At 35.8% G+C, this 22449-nt stretch overlaps 2 protein-coding genes and 1 long non-coding RNA gene across 6 annotated transcripts; 2 read left to right on the forward strand and 1 right to left on the reverse strand.

The window, feature by feature from the left end:
* Window positions 1–917: 917 nt before the first annotated feature.
* Window positions 918–6873, forward strand: HB-7 (homeobox-7). Of its 4 annotated transcripts, none has more exons than XM_008239961.3 (12): window positions 918–1060; window positions 1595–1753; window positions 1840–2015; window positions 2111–2228; window positions 2637–2825; window positions 3281–3769; window positions 3939–4040; window positions 4190–4402; window positions 4521–4689; window positions 4785–5053; window positions 5518–5616; window positions 5725–6873. In XM_008239961.3, exons 1-12 carry the CDS (start codon window positions 1055–1057, stop codon window positions 6247–6249), a joined length of 2514 nt encoding a protein of 837 aa, XP_008238183.2. In that variant the 5' UTR covers window positions 918–1054; the 3' UTR covers window positions 6250–6873. The 4 variants fall into 4 exon arrangements, with proteins under 4 accessions (XP_008238183.2, XP_008238184.2, XP_016651445.2 ...); XM_008239962.3 differs by having other exon boundaries at window positions 5521–5616; XM_016795959.2 differs by having other exon boundaries at window positions 920–1060; window positions 1479–1753.
* Window positions 6874–10848: 3975 nt separating this feature from the next.
* On the forward strand, window positions 10849–13796 carry LOC148915543 (uncharacterized). Its single transcript, XR_016122333.1, has 2 exons — window positions 10849–11593; window positions 12591–13796. It is a non-coding gene; the product is annotated as an uncharacterized LOC148915543 (long non-coding RNA).
* Window positions 13797–21278: 7482 nt separating this feature from the next.
* LOC103336955 (uncharacterized) lies at window positions 21279–21866 on the reverse strand. Its single transcript, XM_008240087.2, has one exon. It carries the CDS (start codon window positions 21864–21866, stop codon window positions 21279–21281), a length of 588 nt encoding a protein of 195 aa, XP_008238309.2.
* Between the last annotated feature and the right edge of the window lie 583 nt (window positions 21867–22449).

Below are 22449 nucleotides of genomic sequence, written 5' to 3' on the forward strand. Positions count from 1 at the left end.
GGCTTCTATGCATGACCTTTGTTTAGATAGTTGTAGCTTAACTTGCCATCAGTCGGTAGGAGAGAAATTCTCATGCAACGGGGATATATCACTTTTTGTTATTCTCGATCAATAATGCAATGACACGTAAGATAACTTTTCACATATCATTGTATTATAAAGATAGCAAAACAATACTATCTCTGTTACATGTAAGTTTTTTTTTGCTACGGTAGTGGTAGGACCTATTACAATCACTAATTAATATAAGAAAAGAAAGATTGTATGGTCCATGTGATATTGATATTTAAGGAGGAGTGGATATAATTTATAAATTATATGAACAGTAAATTTTTTTAACACGTTAAATTATCTCACGCACTTTTTTATTATGAGCAATAGAGGGGCGTGTGGAATACGAGATTTGATTTGAAGTATCAACATCATGCCTCGCCCTCCAACTCTGCGGCTCTGCTCGAGTGGTGGGAGACAATTTTTCTAGACTTAATGGCGGGCCCACAATCAGTCAGATGAATGGACGGCGACGATTCTCCAGTCCATTCTACCTAGATCTCTGCTCCCCTTTGAAAGTCAATTCGGTCCTCCTATTTCCACCCGGTCTGGCTTTACCGTCCCAGTAAAATAGTAAAAGCAGTAAAAACCTCATTGCAATTTACAATACAAGGCGTCGCGTGTTTTGCACGTGATCAGAAGTCTCGTAGGGTAGGTGGCAAGAAAGGCGTTTGACTTTGGGATGAGGCTGTCTGGGAGAAACGCCTGCTCTTCCATAGACAGAGTGACACGTGTACCGAAACAGCCGACGAGACTTAATTGGCGTTGATCGGTTTCTGTCAAACCGCATTTATTTACCACGCACAGTAAATCAATAAATTACCGGATTTATGGCGAAGTGTTATGAAAATCCAAAAACCTAGAGAGATGAAGAGACTCTGAAGTCTGAACCCAGGGCCAGCAGAGCAAACCAAACCAGAGCAAAGCAAAAGGCCAGAGCTCTCGCTTTGTTTTAATATATTTTTTTCCAAATAATACCGACAATTCTTCAACTTTGCATGCCATGCTGGTGATCCTTCTCTCTCTCTCTCTCTCCCTTCTTTTTCTTTAGTTCTTTTGAGGTCTTATTAAAATTTGTTTTTTGTTCTGATTTAATGATTTTTTTTCTTTTATTTCTTCTTGGAAGTATTGTTTTTTTTTCCTTTTTTCTGCAAGCTTTTAATTTATTCTGTTGTTTTTTACTTCAAAGAGTTTTGTTAATTACTTGGGTACATTCTAATTTCAGCATTTTAATTTATTACTTGTTGTTTTTCACTTCAAAGAGTTAAAGATTTCATAATCTTTGGTTTTGAGTATCTTCCACTGCATGCTAGTTGAGTATTTTTTGTTTGAGCTAGGGTTAAAGATATCTTGGGTTGAAAATTGTTTCTGAATCCTGATCTTGGTTTTTTTTTTTTTTTTTTTGGGTGATGCCAAATTTGATACAGTTTCTGGGTCAAGTGAAGTAGTGAAGTGAAGAGGCAAAGCCTATATCTGACAAACTTTGACATATCTATTTTCCACAAGTCCATATATCTCTTTTAAAAAGTTGTATTTTTGGAAGGAAGCGAAAATGTATGGGGATTGCCAAGTAATGTCAACCATGGGAGGTGGGAACGTAGTCACCTCGGAAACCCTCTTTTCGTCGCCGATCCAAAACCCTAACTTCAACTTCATGCCTTCCCAGCTCCCTTTCCAACCTTTCTCTTCCATCATCAATCCTGTAAGCTACTATTTCTTCTTCTTCTTCTTCTTCTTCTTCTTCTTCTTTTCTCTAAGTATTTTTTTATTTAATGGAAAAATGAACAGAAAGAAGAAAACGGGCTGCTTATGAGAGGCAAGGAGGAGATGATGGAGAGTGGTTCTGGAAGTGAGCAAGTTGAAGAAAAATCTGGAAACGAGCAAGAGGCTGATCAACTTCAACAACCTCCTAAGAAGAAACGCTATCATCGCCACACTGCTCATCAGATCCAAGAAATGGAGAAGTATATATCACCTCTCTCTCTCTCTCTCTCTCTCCCTGTGTTAACAACCGTGTTAATTTGTGTTTAACAACACGTTCTTATATAAACACATACAGTTTGTTTAAGGAGTGTCCTCACCCAGACGACAAGCAGAGGCTAAAACTGAGCCAGGAGCTGGGACTGAAGCCACGCCAGGTCAAGTTCTGGTTCCAAAACCGACGAACTCAAATGAAGGTAAAGTATAGAGCTGGGCTGGGGGGGTCAACGGTTCACACTGCGCACCCTTTGATTCAACACACGAGTCCCGAGGAACCGCGTTCGTCATTTAAACACTTCAAAACCCTAATAAACGCCTTAACCTTGTTAACGTTTGAAGGATCAAGAAGAATCTCATTTATTCTGGATCGGCTCTTTGCTTAGTTTTAGGCTTTAATTTATGATGAAGTCTGCACCTCATTAATATGAACAATAAACCCTTTACCTACACACGGGCTTTCCAAAGCTTGGACTCTTGCTCAGCAATAAAAGCTTTGCCCTTTAGGGTAGTGGCAGAATAAGGTTATGGTGCTGGAACCTTAAGGCTTGGCTATCTTTGTGCTTAAGTTTGACTAATTGTTTTTGTGGTGGTTTTATTTTGTCTAGGCACAACAAGACCGGTCGGATAATGTGATGCTTAGAGCAGAAAATGATAGCCTGAAGAACGAGAATTACCGGCTACAGACGGCGCTGCGCAATATTATATGCCCTAATTGTGGCGGACCATCTATGATTGCCGACATTGGCTTGGATGAACAACAACTTCGACTTGAGAATGCTCGACTCAGAGAAGAGGTACTATTAATTCAGCAATGCTGTATTTAATTGTCACAAAATTTCGAAAATTTGGGTGATTTCTTTCTTTTCCTTTCTGGTGAACAGAACATTGGAGATTTTATTTGTCTGAATTCATTGCATTTTCTTTTTCTTTTGCGTTAAATTCCAACTCAATTGAATTTTTGTTTTTGCCGTTTCTTTTGTGTGCATGGAGAGGAAATAGCATATTGCATCTGTTTAATATCATCATTGAGTAAGTAAATTTAAATCCTCAGAATTTATATTATGTAAACTCCTTAAAATAAGGTCTATTTGGAGAGAAGATTTTGGTCATAAAAAAAGCAATGGAATTCTTTGGATCTTGAAAAACAAAATCATTATTTAAACATGAATCTCTAGCTTTATTTGTGCATGCTTGAGAAGTTGAATTAGTAGCTGCTTAGGGGTGATTAAGACAATAATCTTTTTTGCAGTTGGAACGAGTTTGTTGTCTGAGTTCACGATATACTACTGAACGGCAAATCCAAACAATGGCACCTGGAGATCCTCTCATGTCAGCATCCAGCTTGGATTTGGATATGAACATCTATTCAAGGCATTTCCAAGACCCAATGACTTCTTGTGGGGACATGATCCCCATGCCTTTGTTGCCACCAGAAGTTCCTTCCCACTACAATGAGGGTGGTGTATTGTTAGATGAAGAAAAAACTCTTGCAGTGGAGCTTGCCGCTTCATCGGTGGATGAACTTGTTAAGATGTGCCATGCTGGTGAGCCTCTTTGGATCCGGAACAGTGAAATTGGGAAGGAAGTGCTTAATGTTAAAGAATATACCCGGATGTTCCCACCGTGGCCTTTGAACCTCAAGCACCACTCAAGTGATCAGTTTAGGACAGAAGCTACTCGTGATAGTGCTGTGGTTATCATGAATAGCATCAATCTTGTAGATTGCTTCCTTGATGCTGTAAGTGCCCTTGTTTTTGATTCGTAACTTTTTTTATTAAGAACCTTAGAAGTGGATACACTAATTAGTTGCCAAAGTACTAATATCTTTTACTTTCAGCTCTCTTAATCAACTATTACCAACCTTCTAACTTCTCTGGTAATCCGTTTTTTCAATTTTAACTTTACAGAATAAGTGGATGGAGCTGTTTCCTTCTATTGTCTCTAGAGCCAAAACTGTTCAAGTTATTCAAGCAGACCCCTCTGGTCAAGCAAATGGTTCTCTTCAGCTGGTAGGTATCTCAAATGTGCCTCAAATTCACAAATGATAAAAAATTTGATCAGCAAAATGAGGCACAAATTCATAAGTTGTATTAGGAAATTAAATTCATAAGTGAGCCTCAATCAATATCAAACATTGGGTACTTGTTACTTTGTGCAGATGTATGCCGAATTGCAAGTTCTTTCTCCTCTGGTGCCAACTAGAGAAGCACATTTTCTCCGTTATTGTCAACAAAATGCGGAGGAGGGATGTTGGGCAATTGTAGATTTTCCCATAGATAGCTTCCATGACAACCTCCAGTCGTCGTTTCCCCGATACAAGAGATTGCCCTCCGGCTGCCTTATCCAAGACATGCCCAATGGATACTCAAAAGTGTGTTCTGCTGCTTTCACTCAATTTATGTACTTTGAGTTTTTCTATTTCCGTAATTATATATCTTGAAATATATTATACATGTATCTCTTATATTATTTTACTGGCTTTTGAACAGATTACATGGGTAGAACATGCAGAGATAGAGGAGAAGCCTGTCCACCAAATATTGAGCCACTATGTCTACAGTGGGATGGCTTTCGGGGCGCAACGCTGGCTTGCAATCTTACAAAGGCAGTGTGAAAGGGTTGCAAGTCTCATGGCCAGAAATATATCAGACCTTGGAGGTTAAATAAATAAATTTTGTTCCTTATTATAATAAAGTGATGTTCATAGATTAATTAGAATGTATTATTCTTACATGGGATTTATATATATGCAGTGATACCTTCCCCAGAAGCACGAAAGAATTTGATGAAACTGTCACAGAGAATGATAAGAACATTTTGTGTAAACATGAGCACCTCCAATGGGCAGTCATGGACGGCTCTATCTGATTCCCCAGACGATACTGTCAGAATAACCACAAGGAAGGTCACAGACCCTGGTCAACCCATTGGTGTTATTCTCAGTGCTGTGTCCACCACCTGGCTCCCATATTCTCACTTCCGTGTCTTCGAACTCCTACGGGACGAACATCGCAGAGCTCAGGTATGGCGTTTCCTAGCTAGGTTAATTAATTTGTGTGCTGATTAGTATTATATGATGAGCATCTTAATTGGGCATCCATATTGATGAACTCTAAAGGATTATTCTCAATCCTTAGAGGTGTAAGCTTGATATATATTGTTGACTCATTCTCTTACACCTTAAACTTTTGAGGCTATTGTTTGTCATGATATCAGAGCGTTTCTTTTCAAGTAGCCGTGAGTCTGGCTCTCTTTCCCACATCTTTGTTGGTTTTGCATGATATAGGATGTAGGTTACACCTATATGTTTGTCTCTCTTTTCCTCTGGATCACCATACACTCTGAAAATTAATCTAAACAATAGTTCAACTTCACAATTTGGCAAATGTATGTTATGCTGTGAAACATGTGAATGGAATATTTGGGTATATAAAAGCACAAAATTATGATGTGGAAACAACTGATTGTAAATGTGTGTAAATGTAGCAGCTTGATGTTCTTTCCAATGGGAATTCCTTGCACGAAGTGGCTCACATTGCCAATGGCTCTCATCCTGGCAATTGCATTTCTCTTCTTCGCATAAACGTAAGCATTCCCTTTGAAATTTCCTTTCACCAATTTATTTATTAAATTTCCATGTCCTGCCAAAGTAATACTTCATTCACATCTTTGAAATTTGATTCTGAATTCCAGGTAGCGAGCAACTCAGCACAGAACGTAGAGCTAATGCTACAAGAGAGCTGCACCGACGAGTCGGGCAGCCTTGTGGTGTACACAACCATGGACGTGGACGGCATCCAATTGGCAATGAGTGGAGAGGACCCTTCCTGCATTCCCCTCCTTCCTCTCGGCTTTGTCATTGTCCCACTGCACCCTATGGAATCTACCTGCCCAACACCCAATCACCTCACCTCATCATCGCCAGATCATCGTCAAGAAGACAGCACTGCCACCACCACCATGACCAGCAATGTTATAAATTCAGGTTGTCTGCTGACTGTGGGACTCCAAGTCCTTGCCAGCACAAGTCCTTCCGCAAAACTCAACCTCTCCAGCGTCACCGCCATTAACAACCATCTCTGCAACTCGGTGCAGCAGATTATCTCCGCTCTCAGTAGCAGCAGCGACACGTGCATTGCCGCTGCTACAACTGAGAATGGCAGCGTTGGTGGCGGGGCCTCTTGCTCCGACCCAACTGCTTCCAGCCCCAGGCAATAGCTTGGATGGCCGGGACATGGAGCTACGTGCTAAATTACCCAAAAACAACCTGTCCTCTCTCCCAGCAGTTTGGCTTTTCTGTAATCATACTAAATTTAGGGTTTGTGTCTGGGAGTTGTTATTTCTACTGCAAACCCAAAAAAAAAAAAAATCATCCAGCATTCCTTTTACAGCTATTTACTGATTCAGTAAGTAGTACCATAAGGAATGCAGCATGATTTTTTTTTTTGCTTGTTGATTTGTTAAATTTGTAATATCTTAGTAATGGGAGGGGTAGGGATGTCAAAGGAAGTTAATAGGTGTGCCAGTGGTTTCTTGGTAAATAAAGGAAAGATGGTGGAGCTAGCTAGAGGAGCTGGTAGCTGGTAGTTGGTAAGTTGGTAGGTAAGTGGAGGTGGAGGGAGTTAAGAGGGAGTCAAGAGCGCACCACAGAAGAAGACCCTTTGGTTTTGCGGTGAGGTTCAGAAATTAAAGAGAATGGGCCTCACCAGTCTCTGCAAGGGGTGGTGGTTCGGGTATTGACTTCTCCTTGTCTTTTGCCTTTTTTTTTTGGACGGACTTGTGTGTTGGCTTTTGGGTTTATGATAAGGATTCCATGCTTCTGAATTTTTTCAATTACGAAAATTTGCATCTTCTGAATTTTTTAATTATAAGCGATCGTAGATTAAACAAACAAAAAGTGTACAGAAGGAAAAAAAAAAAAAAAAACTGTAAAAGGAGTCATCTTCTAGATTTATAGGGTGCATTCAATTGGAATTTTAAAAGATTATTTTGGGATAAATAAGTTTGTGGTATTTAATTAAGACTTTTAAATAATCTAAACAAGTCTTGTGGTATTCCATTAAGATGATTAGAATTTTTAAAAGAAAGTGCCCAAATCTAGCGGTATTCAATCGATACTTTAAACAAGTAACAAAAAGTCTTACGGTATTTAAAAACTTGCAAATTTCGAAGGATTCTTTTAAATGTGAAATTGTGTGAGACTTTTTAGCAGGAATTATAAATACTAAACCATATCTCAAATCCCACCCTAACCCATCATACCTTTTCACGTGAGTTTTTTATTTTTATTTTTATTTTTACAGACATGCAGCAGTGAGCTCTCTCTAAACAAGGTAATTTCCTTCTTCCTTCACACTTTGCTAATCTTCTTACCTTGTTCGCATTGTTTATGATTAGTAAGCTAATCTTTCTTCTTTTTTTTCTTCAAATAATTGCTTTTGAAATCTTTTTATACCGTTTGATAATTGATTGAATATTACGAAGTTTCATGGTGGGAAAAGAAAACCAAGCTAACCTGTAATTGAGTATACAGATATGAGAGTAACTAGAGAATTGATGTAAGTTGCATAAGTTCGTAAAAGCTTCAATCTCAGTCCTCAATTCCTTTGTGCGCAAATGGAACTCCAATAAAGTTAGCGTTTGAAATCTACTACAGTATATATCAAATGTTGCCTGGTTACTGATGATAACAGTGACACAAAACACAAATCTTCTTGCTTTATGTGAAATTTTCTTTTATTGTCAACAATTTTAATCTTCTCGATATTGATGTCATGTCATTAAGCAACGACTTCGGGAAGCAAAGAATACAAGCAGTCAATATTTACTTGCTGGAGCCTACTTGCTATTATTGCAATTTGTAAGTACAATTAATTACAAATTCATGGATTTTCTTTTTCTTTGTGCTTTTGCTTTTTATTTATTTTAGTACAGTACTTTTGCTGGTTTGTTCTTTGTGCTTTTGAGTTAGTTGAGTTGTTCTTTGTGCTTTTGAATTGTTGCCCAACCATGAATAAACACTACCAAAAAAAAAAGCAACAATCACCATTATTTAGTGATTTTTTTATGACCGTTATGGGTTAGTCACCAAAAAAAGCAAAAAATGTGACTAAAAGCCTTTTTAGTCACTAAAAAAGTCAAAAAAAGTTGACTAATGCCTTTTATCACGGTCCACAAATGTCACCAAATAATGGTGATTGTTGCCACTTTTTTTGCTATTTTAATAAGTGCTATTTATCTATATATAATGGTCTTCATTTAAAATGCTTGGTTAATGTAAACATTAATAATTGAAATTATTAATTAAATGAGGATAATATAGTAAATTCACATTTTCATATTTAAAAATTAAGAAAAGTAAGATAATGAATCCTATTTTTATGCAAACTACCATTATTTTTTTAATTCTAAAATAAATTTAAATTTTGGTTCATTGCTTTTGTTGTTTTTTTTTTGGGTAGAGTGCAATTTTGGTTCATTGGACAAATTATTTATACTTCAGCGATGAATAAATTATGTAAGTTTGATTAGTCATGTATTTTCTAAGTATTATATTAAGGTATTTTGTAACCCTAAGTTGTCTCTTTAAATTAAAAATAAATCAATAAAGCCTTGTACACACCTTCTGTAACATCCTGCCCCAATAGTTAATTTATTTTCCTATTTTCTAAAGCAAAGGACGACTTTACCCTTAGGGTTTCTTAGTGGTTTAGGTTGACTTTTTGCTCGGGGATGGTTTCGAAAAATTTCTCTATTCCATTGCATAGTGCTCAAGCTCACGAGTTCGTAGACACATGGTGGGCCCAAATCGGAGTTGAAACGAAGATGTTTTGATATACAGAAGTTCAGTGGCACAATCGTAAATTTTTAAAGTTAGAATTTAAAACCCAGCTGGCCAACCAGATTTCAGCACTCTCTCTCTCTCTCTCTCTGAAAATACTCAACGGTTTCAAATGGCATGGGCTAAATTTACTTTATATATAAACCTATTGAAAACTCAAACGAGTTTTCATTGATAACAAAAAATACATGGGAGACATAATGAGTCTTACCCCTCAAATAACACTTATATAAGTTGCACCATTCAAGTCTTCACATCATTAAAATTACTAATTATTGATTCATTATCTATATTATCAACAATTCTATTTCAATATGAAGTAGCATACAATTAGCAAAAACTCATCACCTATCTTATTCCAAAGTCGATTTTTAATAAGTCTCATACATGAAAATGCTCATTCTGTTGTTGTAGACACATGAAGAATTAGAACTAAACGAATCAATCTATCAATCAAGTAGTATGTTTCTGCTAATTTTGTTCTTTTTATTTAGAGTGGTGATTTCTCCACTCCAATTTTATCCACTTACACTCCATTTTATAACTAAAAAAGGAGTGTAAGTGGATAAAATTGGAGTGAGGAAATCATTACCCTTTATTTATTTGTTGGTCAGCCTAGTCCTAATGGGATTAGTTAATAATATTTTATTTAGGTGGTTAGCCTTGTCCAAATGGGATTAATTAATAATATTTTATTTAGGTGACCTAGGCTAGAATATTAATTTAGTCTATAAAAAAACAAGCTGCCTGGGCTTTAGCCCAAGGTTAGCATGTTAGTAGGTACGTGCCTGCAAATACTTGAAGTCCAATCCAGTCTTATCCAATCCGGATTGGTCCAGATGCTAGCTATCATTGATCTCATAAGTTCTTTGTTTCCATTGATTGTCCCACAAGCTTTAAGTCTTATTAATAACATACCAAAAATCTATGTTCGTTCTACACTTCTTCTTCATTTGTGTTATGGGGTGATCATATATATATATAACCAAAAGCGCAGAGCAGGCCCAACAAAAGCTAATTAGAATTATGTTGAACTAGTGTTTTATGATGATTATACCTCCTATTTTCTTCATGATCACAAGAAAAGAGCAGCACTATTTTATTTTTGATATCGTCCTCATCGATGTCCCTTCTTCATCTACTGAATCTTGTTCTAACGTGGTAGCTAGCTAGTGTTAAAAAGAGAGGTCACAGATACAAATTTAGACCTCATGCACTGCACCGTAGTATTTGTTTAGTATTCCAGGTACACATGTTTCTCTCTACCCATTTTATCTCAACTTTTTGGTGGGCACGAAATAGCCCTAGTTTCTAATTTTCTTCCTTAATTGCACAAATACTAAGCCCCAACTACCACCAAGGTCTAAAATATCGATGGTATCGGAAATATCGGTAGTCCAAAAACACGGAAATTTCAATGGAAATATCGGGATATTATCGATATCGATAAAAATTGAATAAAAATCACGGAAATTGTAAGAAAAACTTGGAAATTTTTATTGAAACTTTGGAGGATGTTTATTCAGTCAATTATCTATTGGTTTATCACAAAAAATTGGAAGGAAATGCATTGCATGATGGGTTTAACTGATTTAAGTTGATTATATATATATATATAGCGAGCTGACAAACACTGTGAATGTAGAAAATATGTAGTAATTAATGAAGAAGATTAAACACACCATAATCATTTATATATTATGATTTACTATAATATTTTACACTTTATATATACGTTGCATTATAAGATACATAAGTGACTTAATACCACATAGAATTCCCCTTTGTGTATTATCACAAAAACATAAGCAACATCGTGGCTAAGACATTGGAGGAGTGAAATGGTAAGGGTTCAAATCCCCTTTGCCTATAAATGGAGTTCTTCCCTTCATTGTAATGTGACACACCATCAAAGAAGAGAAATGAAAGCCCAGACAGAGAGGAAAGAAGACAGAAAGGAGAGTGAGAGAAATGAGAGCAAAGAGAAATTCTCCAAGAGAAGAAATATCAGTAAGTCTGTGATATTGTAAACACTAAAGTTGTAACCCTATTATTTTACATAGTGAAAAGTTACAGTTATTGCTCTCAGATGACGTAGGCATGGCCGAACCTCGTTAAATATTGTGTCTCATTTACTTTACGTGCAGCTCAATATTCTCTTATATACCGTTCATTTTATAACTCGTTATCAGCATGAGAAGCTTTTCACGTATAATTTTCTCTACTTTACTATTATTTATACTACTAACCATTGTGTTGATGGAAGGAAGAAAAGCATTGGAGGAGCTGTGGTATGCTAGAGAGAGGAACCTATGCTAACTTTTACAAGAGAGAGATATATGAGCAAAGCCACCGAAAAATGTTGAGGGTGAGAGTATGTCCATTTATAGGCCAAAAAATTAGCTGTTCACTCACAAGCCTTTGGCTTCACTTGAATGTTTGGCAGACAAGCATCATCATTTTTCTTCAATCAATTAGGTAGTGGGCTCTACCATTTTAGGCTCCATTCTTGACTTTACAACACTACCCATTTTATCTCAACATTTTGGTCAGCTCCCTACCCTCCACACCCCACACACACACACACACAAATGGCCCTAGTTTCTAATTTCTTCCTCAATTGCAGAGACACTAACCCCTAACTTCCACTACCGTCGGGCTCTTGGCATCATCCCACCAAAGCTACAGCTGCCTATTAGTGTGAAATATCTCAAATTTCAAGTAAGTTTTAAACTGTAAGCTCTATTTAATGATAATGTATGATGTTTTTAATTTATTGAAATTAGTATGTATAGAATTAATGATTTGTTGATATTGATTTGATTTATTGGAACATTGATGATTATTTGTGTCGTCATTGATTGATATGATTATTTGTGTCGTCTAATTTTTATTGTTGTAATTTTTACACCTTGACTTCTCATAGTAAAATCTTGGATTCACCACTCTATCTATATATTAAGAAAATAATTGAAAGTACTTGTGCTTATAAAAGATGGGCTGCTTTGAGATTTTACGCGTCTTATGCAAAATTAGCAATGAAACATCCTAAAACCAAGACTTCAACAAATATATTAGAATTCAACCATATATATTGATATGTTCATTATTTACCTCTATTTGTCTTGATCTTATGAGAATGATCTCATTGATTTAGAGATTTTCTTCAAGAAAGGGAACTAAAACTTTGAGAATTTAAGAGAGAGAAATGGTGAAACTTGCAAAAGAAGGCTACATGGTTTATGCCGGCCAGGTTAAAAAATAAGCGTGGATAGTTTCTTTTCGGTTTGCGATGGCAAACCTTACACAAAATTGGTCAAAGGACACTGTTTTCTTTTTGTGCTGTGTTAATGTTCTTTGTGCTCTTTGACTTTTAAAGCACAAATTAATAACCACGTTTAACAATTAAATATTTGTGGTAACATGTTTTACTCTTGCACAACACTTTTTTTTTTGGGTGCTCTTAGTTTTTTATATGCTGTTTTGGGTTTTCCCCAGTTTTTAAGTAGTGTAATATATATAGAATGAAAATAATGCTTCAATGAGAGTACTTAAATCAAAATAATGCTTCAATGAGAGTACTTAAAAAAAATCTTGAGTGAAAGATGTTATTGATAGAAAGTAGCACTCATTTAAGCATTATTTTATTGATAGAAAATCTTGATTGAAAGGCATTGAGAATTGTATTCCCGATTTTCTTACACGGGAATTTCTGTAGGGAAAGAAATGGCAGGAAAAGAATCCGAATCAGTCAAACAAGGTAGTAGTCAATCAGTTGCCAGAAACCTTCCCCCTTCTATGAATCCAGTAAAAACTGAGCCTTCCCCAATCGTCCCTTATCCGGTATATTCTCCAATTCAAATTATCAATAGATTCACTAGTCTTGATTCTACAGTCCCCAGCATTCGTCCCAATTATGAGTCAACCCTAATCTCCAGTTATGATCCCTTGCAAGTCACAACCCCTCCTTCTTCTCAGCCATCAATTTCTTACAAGAAAAGTTCTCCCTATCTCCCCCGCAGTAACAACGACCTCTTCATAGTTGAACCTTGCTATAATAGTCTCTCCAATCCAGTCAAAATAGCTAAAGCCTACTTTCCCCCCAACCATCACTTTGTTCCTCATCACCCAGAAAAGTCACTCATATTCTACAGAGATATTCTTTTTGAAACCCAGTCCCTAAAAATTAGACCAATCAAAGACAAAATGATCCAAACATAATCCTTTATCATTCTATGTATATCCACAAAATTCTCAGCCAATCCGATTGGGGAGACCACCCCTACTCTTTCAAAATTCTCAAATCAAACATCCAATACAGTTATTATGATTATATTGAAGCCTGGAATAACATATTCCTTCACCAAAATAAAGATTTCAGTCATTCATGGTTTGTCAACTTTGATAGTAAATTTAGAAGTCCTTTTCCCTCCTGGTTTTCTTCTTGGTGGGAAAAGCATGGCCCAGTCATTGAAATTCTTCCTCATGATCTCCAAGATTCTGTCACTTATTTTACTAGTGAATACAAATTCAGAGAAGAAGATGCTTTCTTCCCCAGTCTCCTCATTTTTGTCGCCAAATATAAAGTTCCTTGGATCCTCAAATGGTCTTATCAGGTTAACTGGGAAACAAGAACTCTTTCCCGACAGATTTCAGTCAAATGGTGGGATAGATTCAATTCTGAAAGAATCATTGGTCAAGTTTATAAAGAATTTCCTCTAGTCAAAGTCACACAGCACAAGTCATCAATTTCTGAAGCCTCTGAGTCTTCCCTCCCAATTGAAGGAAGAACCAAATTATAAATTAAAGAATTAGCAAGGCAACTCATGATTCAAGCCTCCCAAATGAGTAATGATGAAGACGCCTCTCTAAAGTCACATTCCTCCCAAGCCGCCTCCTCAAATCAGGAGCGTAATGCCAGGCAGTCATGCAGACAGTCAAGATCCCAATGATCTCAATGAGGACTAAGCCCGCAAAAGTCTCAATCAGTCACTATTTGCTTTTCCTAAAAGCAGACGCATGACTCTACAGTAACCCCACTCAGAGCCAATTATTCAATTCATATGATGAAATATAATTGTGCCCAAGGCTACCGGCACCTGAGTTGTAGGCCCTTTACATATTGGCCTGTTGGCCTCTTTGTAAGAAGGCTGTTCTTTTCAGCAAGTGAATTTTCCAGTTTTCATAAGTCTTCTCTGAGCTATAAATATTGGCCTGTTGGCCTCTTATGAGTGTTACTAGTGTTACTATGTATGCTACTACAAGCTATAAATAAAATCTTGAGATATTTAGTGATATACCCATTCTTAGCACTAATATTATAAATAAACCCTACACAATTGAATTTCTATAAACAAACCAAAAAAAAAACTCAAAACATGACAGTTGATTATATTAAATTTAATATTGATTATTAAATTACTTTGATGCCCTATTGACTCTTTTGGGTATTTTTATGAGATTTTGGGGTTATGCTTGTTTTGAGAAATTGATGGCAGTTTTGTAATTTATAAGAAGTTAAAAGCTTTTTTGTTATGTTGCAAATAGGTTTTGGGTGTGTTTCCAAAGTTCATTTTATATAGGATATTTTTATAATTTGGGCCCTTATATTGGGTATAATAGTGAATCTCCCTAAAATCTTTCAATCAAGATTTTCTGTAAGTTTTATTGCATTAATTACTATTTTATGTTTTGTGAGAAGAAGCCTAGTTTAGCATTAATTATTTTCATATATTGAAAGCAAAGCATATATCTACAATCATGGAAGGTGACAAAGGAAAATGTAGTGAAGTTGAAGGTGAGAGTACGTCCGTTATTATAAACGATGGACCCGCAGTTGAAGAATTGAAAAAGAACACTTCTTATCCATTCACCCTTGCTTCCTTCGTGCTGCATCTTCAAAGTTCCTGAGGTGATTCGGAGACAAAAGAAACAGGCCTATGAACAAGCCAAAACAAGGAAGAGGGAAAGGGAGAGTGCATAATGAACATAAAGTTCAAAAATTGGGGGTTTTACAATTCCACCGTTGGGATTTGAGGAGAGGACAGAGCCTCTGTTCAGGAACCTCATCGACTTTGAACAATGCCACCACAGTCGCCTGCACAAGATAACATCCTACGTAGTTTTGATGGATAACCTCATCGACTCTAGAGAGAATATGGATTTTCTTTGTGAGAAAGGAATATTGGCCAATTGGTTGAACCTGGACGATGCTGCCCAATTCTTCAACAAGCTTTACAATGACTCCACCGTCATGGGGTATTACTATAGTGATCTCTCCGACAATGAGAATAACTATTACAAGACTAAATGGCACAAGTTTATGGAAATATTGAGGCGTGGCTATTTTTCTACCCTATGGACAATCCTCTCTTTCATCGCGGCCTTTATCCTCCTGGTCCTCACCCTAGTGCAGACCCTATATACTATTCGGTGGCCTTAATTAATTTTTCCTTAATTTCCTTCAATACTATTTACCAACGCTTAATGAGCTTGGATATCCCGTATGTTTGATAGGCTGGATTAGCCAGGACTAGCCAGGACTAGCCAGGACAGTGTTAAATAACACTTTGAAACCAGCGTTTAGTGAAAGAGGGACTAAAATAAATGGGATTGTATAGTCCGTTGGTTAAAAAAACACTGGACTCGCTCGTTCAATATTGCGAGGATGAAATGCAGTTCGCAAAATAGCGAGCATGCTATTTTGAACGCACGAGTCCAACCAACCAACACAGCCTTCACTCTTTCATTCTCTTCCTCTCGAACGACTGGAAGACCTCCATGGTGGTGACTAGCTAGTCGAACTCAACGGTGGTGCCATTTCCGTTGGCAAGAGGACTTGGAGCTGGTAGCTGGTGGACTTGACGCCAAGAGACCGGAGCAAGTCAGCGAGCTCGAGCTGGGTGAGGCTGTCGTCAGAGTCCATGTCGAATCGCATGAAGATGTTTTTTAGCTGCTTCTGCTAATTTGAGCCGTGCAGCCATCGTTCTGGTAATGGCCAAAGAATAAGAAAAGGATCAGAACGGCCAAAGAAAAAGAAAGGGATGAGATAAGATCCCAATTGTGTTTTGGGCACTTGGGCCTTTTAAAATTTTTTTTTATATTAATTTTGTGGTGTGGTAATTGGTTTGTGAAAAGTTATGGTTGGGGCTAATTAGCTTCTTTTTTTGGTTTTTCCCTTTGAAAATTTGGAAAGAAAGACAGACATCTAGGAAGAAGATGGGAAGGCAGAGGTAGGAAGAGAATAAATTTAAAAAAAATTAAAAATTTATAAATTATAAATTATTTTTTTCACACATAAGCCCCAATTAAATATAAATATTTTTCAAGTCAAAATTCTTAATTAAATTTAAATATTATAATAATGAATTTTTAGTCCAATACAGCACCAAACATAGGTCTTTACTATTTTTACAATCTAGCTTTTTAGTACGACGCAGCACCAAACATAGGTGAGTACTTGATCCGGCTTAGTCCAATCCGAGTTAATCCAAAACAGTCCCAGAATTTAGTCCATTCCATGACAGTCCGCCGTACCAAACGACCTTTATATGTAATAATCGGCTTTTGTGTGTGAGCTTTAGAAACTTGTGAATAGCTATGGTTCGAATCCCAGCATTGGGATTCTTCTTTTTAGTACTTTAATGGTTTTTTTATTTTTTTGGGTCTTCAATCATTTTCTTATATATGAAGATTTACTGAAAATAAAATTTATTTTGTCTAAGGTCAAAATTTTTTATTATGGTTATAAAATGTAATATATTTTCTAATATTCTACACACACGTATTTTCTTGGGGTTTGAATACAAGACAAATTCTTGGTTTACAAAATATTTTTTATTTTCAATGGTTAGCAAGAGACTACGTTTAAAGGAGTTTTAAATATAAAAATATTTTTTATTTGCAATGGTTAGCAAGTGACTACGTTTAAAGGAGTTTTAAATATAGTTGACAAGCTCATATTTATATATATTTTACATCAAATTCACTTGTCTTTTCTTAGTTAGTTCCTTATATTTTTGAGCTATTTACTTTGTTTTTGTGTTTTGTAGGATCTGTCAAGCAAAGAAAAGAAAAATAGCACAAGTGGGATTTTAAGTCACAAATTTGTCAAAACTGCCTGTGCAGATGAGCTGACTTTGGAAGCAAGTTGTGAACAGCTCGGAATGAATTAGAGAACGTGCCATATATCCTTGGAAAGCTACATATGTCTATTCTCTGGAGCACTTTGTGGATTGTTCATATCATTTTTCTAGAAGCAGTAATGGCCATTTTAACACTGAAAGGTTCACAAGAGGCTGAGCAGTTTGTAACTGCAATGAAAGCAATAAACCCAATAAACGTAACAGCCGAAATGGATGCAGCCAAAAACAAGCCAGCGGAAACCTATTCAAATACCTGAGGAAATGAAATTAAAGATGGGGATTAGGTGGGAGTAATTGGCTTAAAGGCCACCCAAAGAGTTACAATTTTTTTACCATTTTCTCTCACTTATTGTCATCAATAAATAGCTATTAGTGGAATAAGTTTTGGAGAGAGCGATCTGTGAAAAAGAAAACAGAGAGGCAAGGCAGGAACGTTGGAGGAGGGAGGAAATCTTGACATTCTCTTCTTTCGGTTTTACCTTCCCAAACTCATGTCTTTCTTTTGGTTTAATTTAAGAATAATGTGTAACTAAATTTTTAGTAGTTAGGGCTGTTTTGAAGCCCCAGATATGATTGCTAATGTGTTATGACATTTCATTTCAATTCCTTTCATGAAAGGATGAAAATTGCTTCACTACTTGTCTCGTTGATGAATTCTTTATGTGTTTTCTACGGATGCATACTTAGTAAGCATATTTAGGATTCTAATGCTATGAATATGTGTATGCCTGCCCTTGTTGAATGAGGACCTACATATGTTCTAGAGTAGTACTTGTTAGTTGCGATTAACATGTGAATCAATTTCTAGGATAAGTAAGACAACGCCAGTACTTATGATGCCTTGTGATGACTCAAACTCTTTTCATTCTTAATGATTTCTACTTGTTAAATCTATGAACACGCCATTCTAGATTGCATGCTAGGGACTAAGTTAAGTTGAAAACGTCATTCTCTTATCATAGTACATAAGAAAGAGTAATAGGTTGAGTTCTAACATTGAGCCAACTTGAGCATCTTCATCCGGAAATAAAAGGAATCTGATTGAAACATAACATGTTTGCATGACTATTTGGTGGTGGATAGCACTTCCCCTAACTCATTTTCTTAATTGTGAAAGATAATCTATTCTTATAATTCAAAATCCGTTTCTGTTCTGTTGTTGTCCGATTTAATTTATATAGCAAATCAACTCTAAAAATCCCAAAAATTTGTGTGAGTATAGCTCTGCGTGTCTAGTATCTGTGCATAAAATTTCGTAGACTTTTGATAAGTGTAAGTAGGGATAATAATTATTTCTTCGGTGGCTGGTCAGTAGGGACAGCAGCCCAGTTTTTGTGACATTTCAAGTAGTTAGATAAGACAATCTTCTGCGGGAAAGACCCTTATTTTCATATGCTACAATTGATGAATCTTAGTGTTAATAAGGAAAATCAATAGGTTATTTGTGTGCTACTTTGTGGTGTGTTTTTAATCCTATCAATAGTTTCCAAAGCAAAGGACTCACTAGTGTAGTGGTTTGGAGTATTTACTTCCTCAGGCAAGGTCCTGAGTTCAAGTCCTAGCATCCGTGTTGTGTGTGTGAGTTTAATATGCTATTGCCTCTTTCAATAGGAAAGGTCCTCACAAAAATATAGTTTCCAAAAACAGAAAAGGAGTTTTAAATATAAAAATATTTTTTATTTGCAATGGTTAGCAAGTGACTACGTTTAAAGGAGTTTTAAATGAAAAAATATTTTGTAAACTAAGAATTTTTCTTGTATTCAAACCCCAAGCAAAAAAGGCAGAAGAAAAAAGATAATTTTCCTTGTGTGTGAATAATGAGCATGTAGACCTCATTCTCTACTTTCGCCCAAGGCTCAGGGCCAGCCCTACAACTATCACTTTTCTCTCAAAGACTTTTACGCTAGATTGAATATCATTGTAAATACTAGAAGAAGACTATAGGGGCGTTTAAGTTGTTAATTTTCGAATGAAATACCTTTTTTTTTTACTATAGATACGTAGATAAAGAAAAAAAAAATAAGTATTAGGCATTTCCTATTCGGAATTGATTGAATTTGTTTTTTCAGAAATGGAAAACATATAGAAAAATGCAAAATAAATATCGTTTAATTATAAGACTATGATCTTTCACACCTTAGAGTTTGGTTTCACCCACATAAATATAAAGTAGAAACAAAAAGAAAAGTGCATAGGAAGTGGGACATTGGTCATCGAATGATACTATTAGGCAATTGTTAGAAATATGCCTTAGAAGCCAATCTGAAAATCAAACTTTTAAGGACATAACACTTGATCTAATCAAGTTAATGAAGCCAAAACTTATGCATAACCAACAAAGTGACAAGTCCATGGATTAAAATATAAATGGAAAGTGATCTAAAGACGTTATAGATTCATGAGACCTTTCCATTACTAAAGTCTTTAAATAAGAGAGTTGATTTTACCACTCCATTTTTGTCCACTTAAAAAGAGAAAAGGAGAGTAGAAAAGGCAGCACCCTTAAATAAAGGCAAGCTTGCAATTTTCAACATTTATAGGAGGGGGCGGACGCACAGCTGGACAAATGGGGTCGTGTGACATTAATTTGTTTCATTTCATTTACTTTTCTTTACTCATTTCTAGTTTATAATTGGATAATTAGCACATTAATTTGTGTCAATTATTAATTAAACAATTATATTTATATATAAAAATAAGATGAACAACATATCACATCACCAAATATAATCATATCACGAAACATAATCGTACCACCAAATATAATCATGCTTTTCTTGAACACATCACCAAATATTTGCATATTTATTCATACCATCCTTTAAAAAAATATTTTTTTGATACTTACTATTTTTTAAAATGTATTATGGTCTAATTATGTAATAACCTCAAAAATAATACTTGGTTTTATTATTTTTGTGGAAAATCTTATTAAGTTGTGTGACTTTATTGGGTGTTTTATGAATTTGGTTTGATGTGAAAATATTAGACTTAAGTGAATTTAATCTCAAATTTGAACTAAAATGCCCTTATGATTAAGTTTACGATTTTTTTTTTTAATGAAGTAGGCCCGTTTAGGCTCGGTCTGTTAGGCTTAGCCCAGCCCGGCCCGATGGGCTTTCTCAAGCCCGACTCATGGGTCGAGCTTTTAAAGCACAAATTAATAACCACGTTTAACAATTAAATATTTGTGCTTACATGTTTTACTCTCGCACACCACTTTTTTTTTGGGTGCTCTTATTTTTTGATGCGGTTTTGGGTGCTCTTATGCCCGTGGTTTTTCCCCAGTTTTTTTAGTAGTGTAATATATATATATATATATATATATATATAGAGAGCTTCCATTGAGGATCCTCAAATAAGCTTATTTGAGGGACACCCCTTGTAGGCCTCACTCCGGATTGTATTTCACTAATCTAAACCATCTATTTTGTAAATACTCATTCAAAGATCATCTCTACAAAAAATCATTTAAATCCGATATCATTTGACCACTCAATTGAGTTATTGAAATTTTAGTACTTTCTTGAAGCACCATGTTCATTGATTTTGTAAGACACAATTAGATGTCGAAACGGTTTCCGATTTGTCTAATTTTTTGTAAGGATGATCTATGACTGAAGACCTAAAAAATAGATGGTTTGGATCATTGGCAAAAAAATTGTAGGGTACCCTAAAGGGCGTCCCTCAAATAAAATTATTTGAGGATCCCTCAATAGAAGGGGACTATATATATATATATATATAGCAAAAGACAGATAATAGTAAAACATTCAAAATACCAGAAAATGTCCTTGGTTAATGCAAATATTAAGAGTTGAAATTATTAATTAAATAAGGACACTTTTTCATATTAAAAAAAATTTAAAATTAAAGGAAAAATCAGATAATGAATCATATTTTTATGGAACACAACTATCCATTATCTTTTTTAATTCTAAAATAAATTAAATTTTTTTTTTTAAAAAAAAAGACCTCTCTCAAGTGCAGAAGCACTTGCGGAGAGGCTAGTATATATATAAAGAAAAAAAAAGAGAATTGTAAAACATTCAAAAAATTAAAAATTATCATTGGTTGGTTAAGCGTTGAAACTTTTTATTAAATAAGGATAATATAATAAATTAATATTTTTTCATATTAAAAAAATTTGAAAATAAAAACCAAAACAAGAACATATTTATTTTCATGGGACACAACTTCTCCTTTGTTTTGTTGGATTCTCTTTCTTAATTCTTTTTTTTTTTTTAGAAACAAAATTTCATTCAACACTCAAAAGCAAGTACATCAGCTTCAAGAACAGGGAGCAACCATATTGGTGCTTCCTCGATCCAAGTAACAAAATCATTACAATGAATTGCAAACTGAGCCAAAGTGTGTGCCACCTTATTACCGCCTCTTGGAGTCCATTGACATACGACGGCTCTAAACATTTTAAGTAGATTGTTCACTTCCTCAATCAAAGGAGCATATATTCCATTGCATTCCTCTGTTGAAAGAATACTATTAATGCAGTCTTGTGCGTCCATTTCCAGAATAGCATCAATAAAGCCCATATCAATAGCAAAACGTAGTCCCTCTATTGCTGCCATAAGCTCCGTTTGCCTAGCCCCATAACTAGCTTGGAGCCACCTAACACATGCTGCCATGAACTCCCCTTTCTCATTTCTGACGACCACCCCAACCCCACGGACAGAATCTCTAGATTTGATTGCCCTATCTACATTTATTTTGTAAATACCTACTATCGGAGGCCTCCAGACTTGAGACAGAACTCGAGAACTAGGCTGACGACCATGGCTCATATGAGAGAGGTTGTTTGCATAAGAGAACTCTTGAGCAAATTTAGTCATTCGATGCAACAGCTGTACTGCACTTTCTGATTTCCCTTAAAAAATAAAGCTGTTTCTCCTATTCCAAATCCCCCAGACAGATATGCAAACAACCCTTGTTTTCCCCCCTGAGGAGATCTGTACTGCATGCCATAGTGCTCTGAAATACTTGACCTTCCACACCTCACAGACGTTACCCCACACTGAATTGCGCCACACCTCCTTTGCAACCTCACACCCCCATATAGCATGTAGAACACTTTCAACTTTACGATGGCAGCTATGACAAATTGATGTGGGCGCTATTTTCCGCTTGAAGAGTGTCTGACCACAAGGCAACAAATCCCAAACACACCTCCATAGAAAAAACTTAATCTTATTTGAAATTTTAAGAGCCCAAATTTTCTTCCAGAACGTTGAATTTAAATCGGCACCAGCAGATGACTCTCCACACATTTTATCCTTCTCCAAACATGCCAACCAATATCCACTCCTGACCGAGTACATTCCGTTCCTTTCGTAATGCCAAAATAAACAATCATGACTTGCCAAAGAAACCAATGGGATCCGTAATATTGCGTCCACCTCTTTATCCCAAAAAATA

Source organism: Prunus mume, linkage group LG7 (assembly GCF_029339155.1).
Source record: "Prunus mume cultivar Tortuosa linkage group LG7, ASM2933915v1, whole genome shotgun sequence".
In the NCBI taxonomy this organism is placed as follows: Eukaryota; Viridiplantae; Streptophyta; class Magnoliopsida; order Rosales; family Rosaceae; genus Prunus; species Prunus mume.

What these genes read in the sequence shown, in the direction of transcription:
- LOC103336955 (XM_008240087.2), bottom strand. Translation starts at nt 21,866, where the DNA reads ATGACTAAATTTGCTCAAGAGTTCTCTTATGCAAACAACCTCTCTCAT.
- HB-7 (XM_008239961.3), top strand. An exon ending in AAATATATCAGACCTTGGAG is followed by an intron (nt 4,690 to 4,784) that starts GTTAAATAAATA and finishes ATATATATGCAG; the next exon opens with TGATACCTTCCCCAGAAGCA. An exon ending in ACGAACATCGCAGAGCTCAG is followed by an intron (nt 5,054 to 5,517) that starts GTATGGCGTTTC and finishes GTGTAAATGTAG; the next exon opens with CAGCTTGATGTTCTTTCCAA.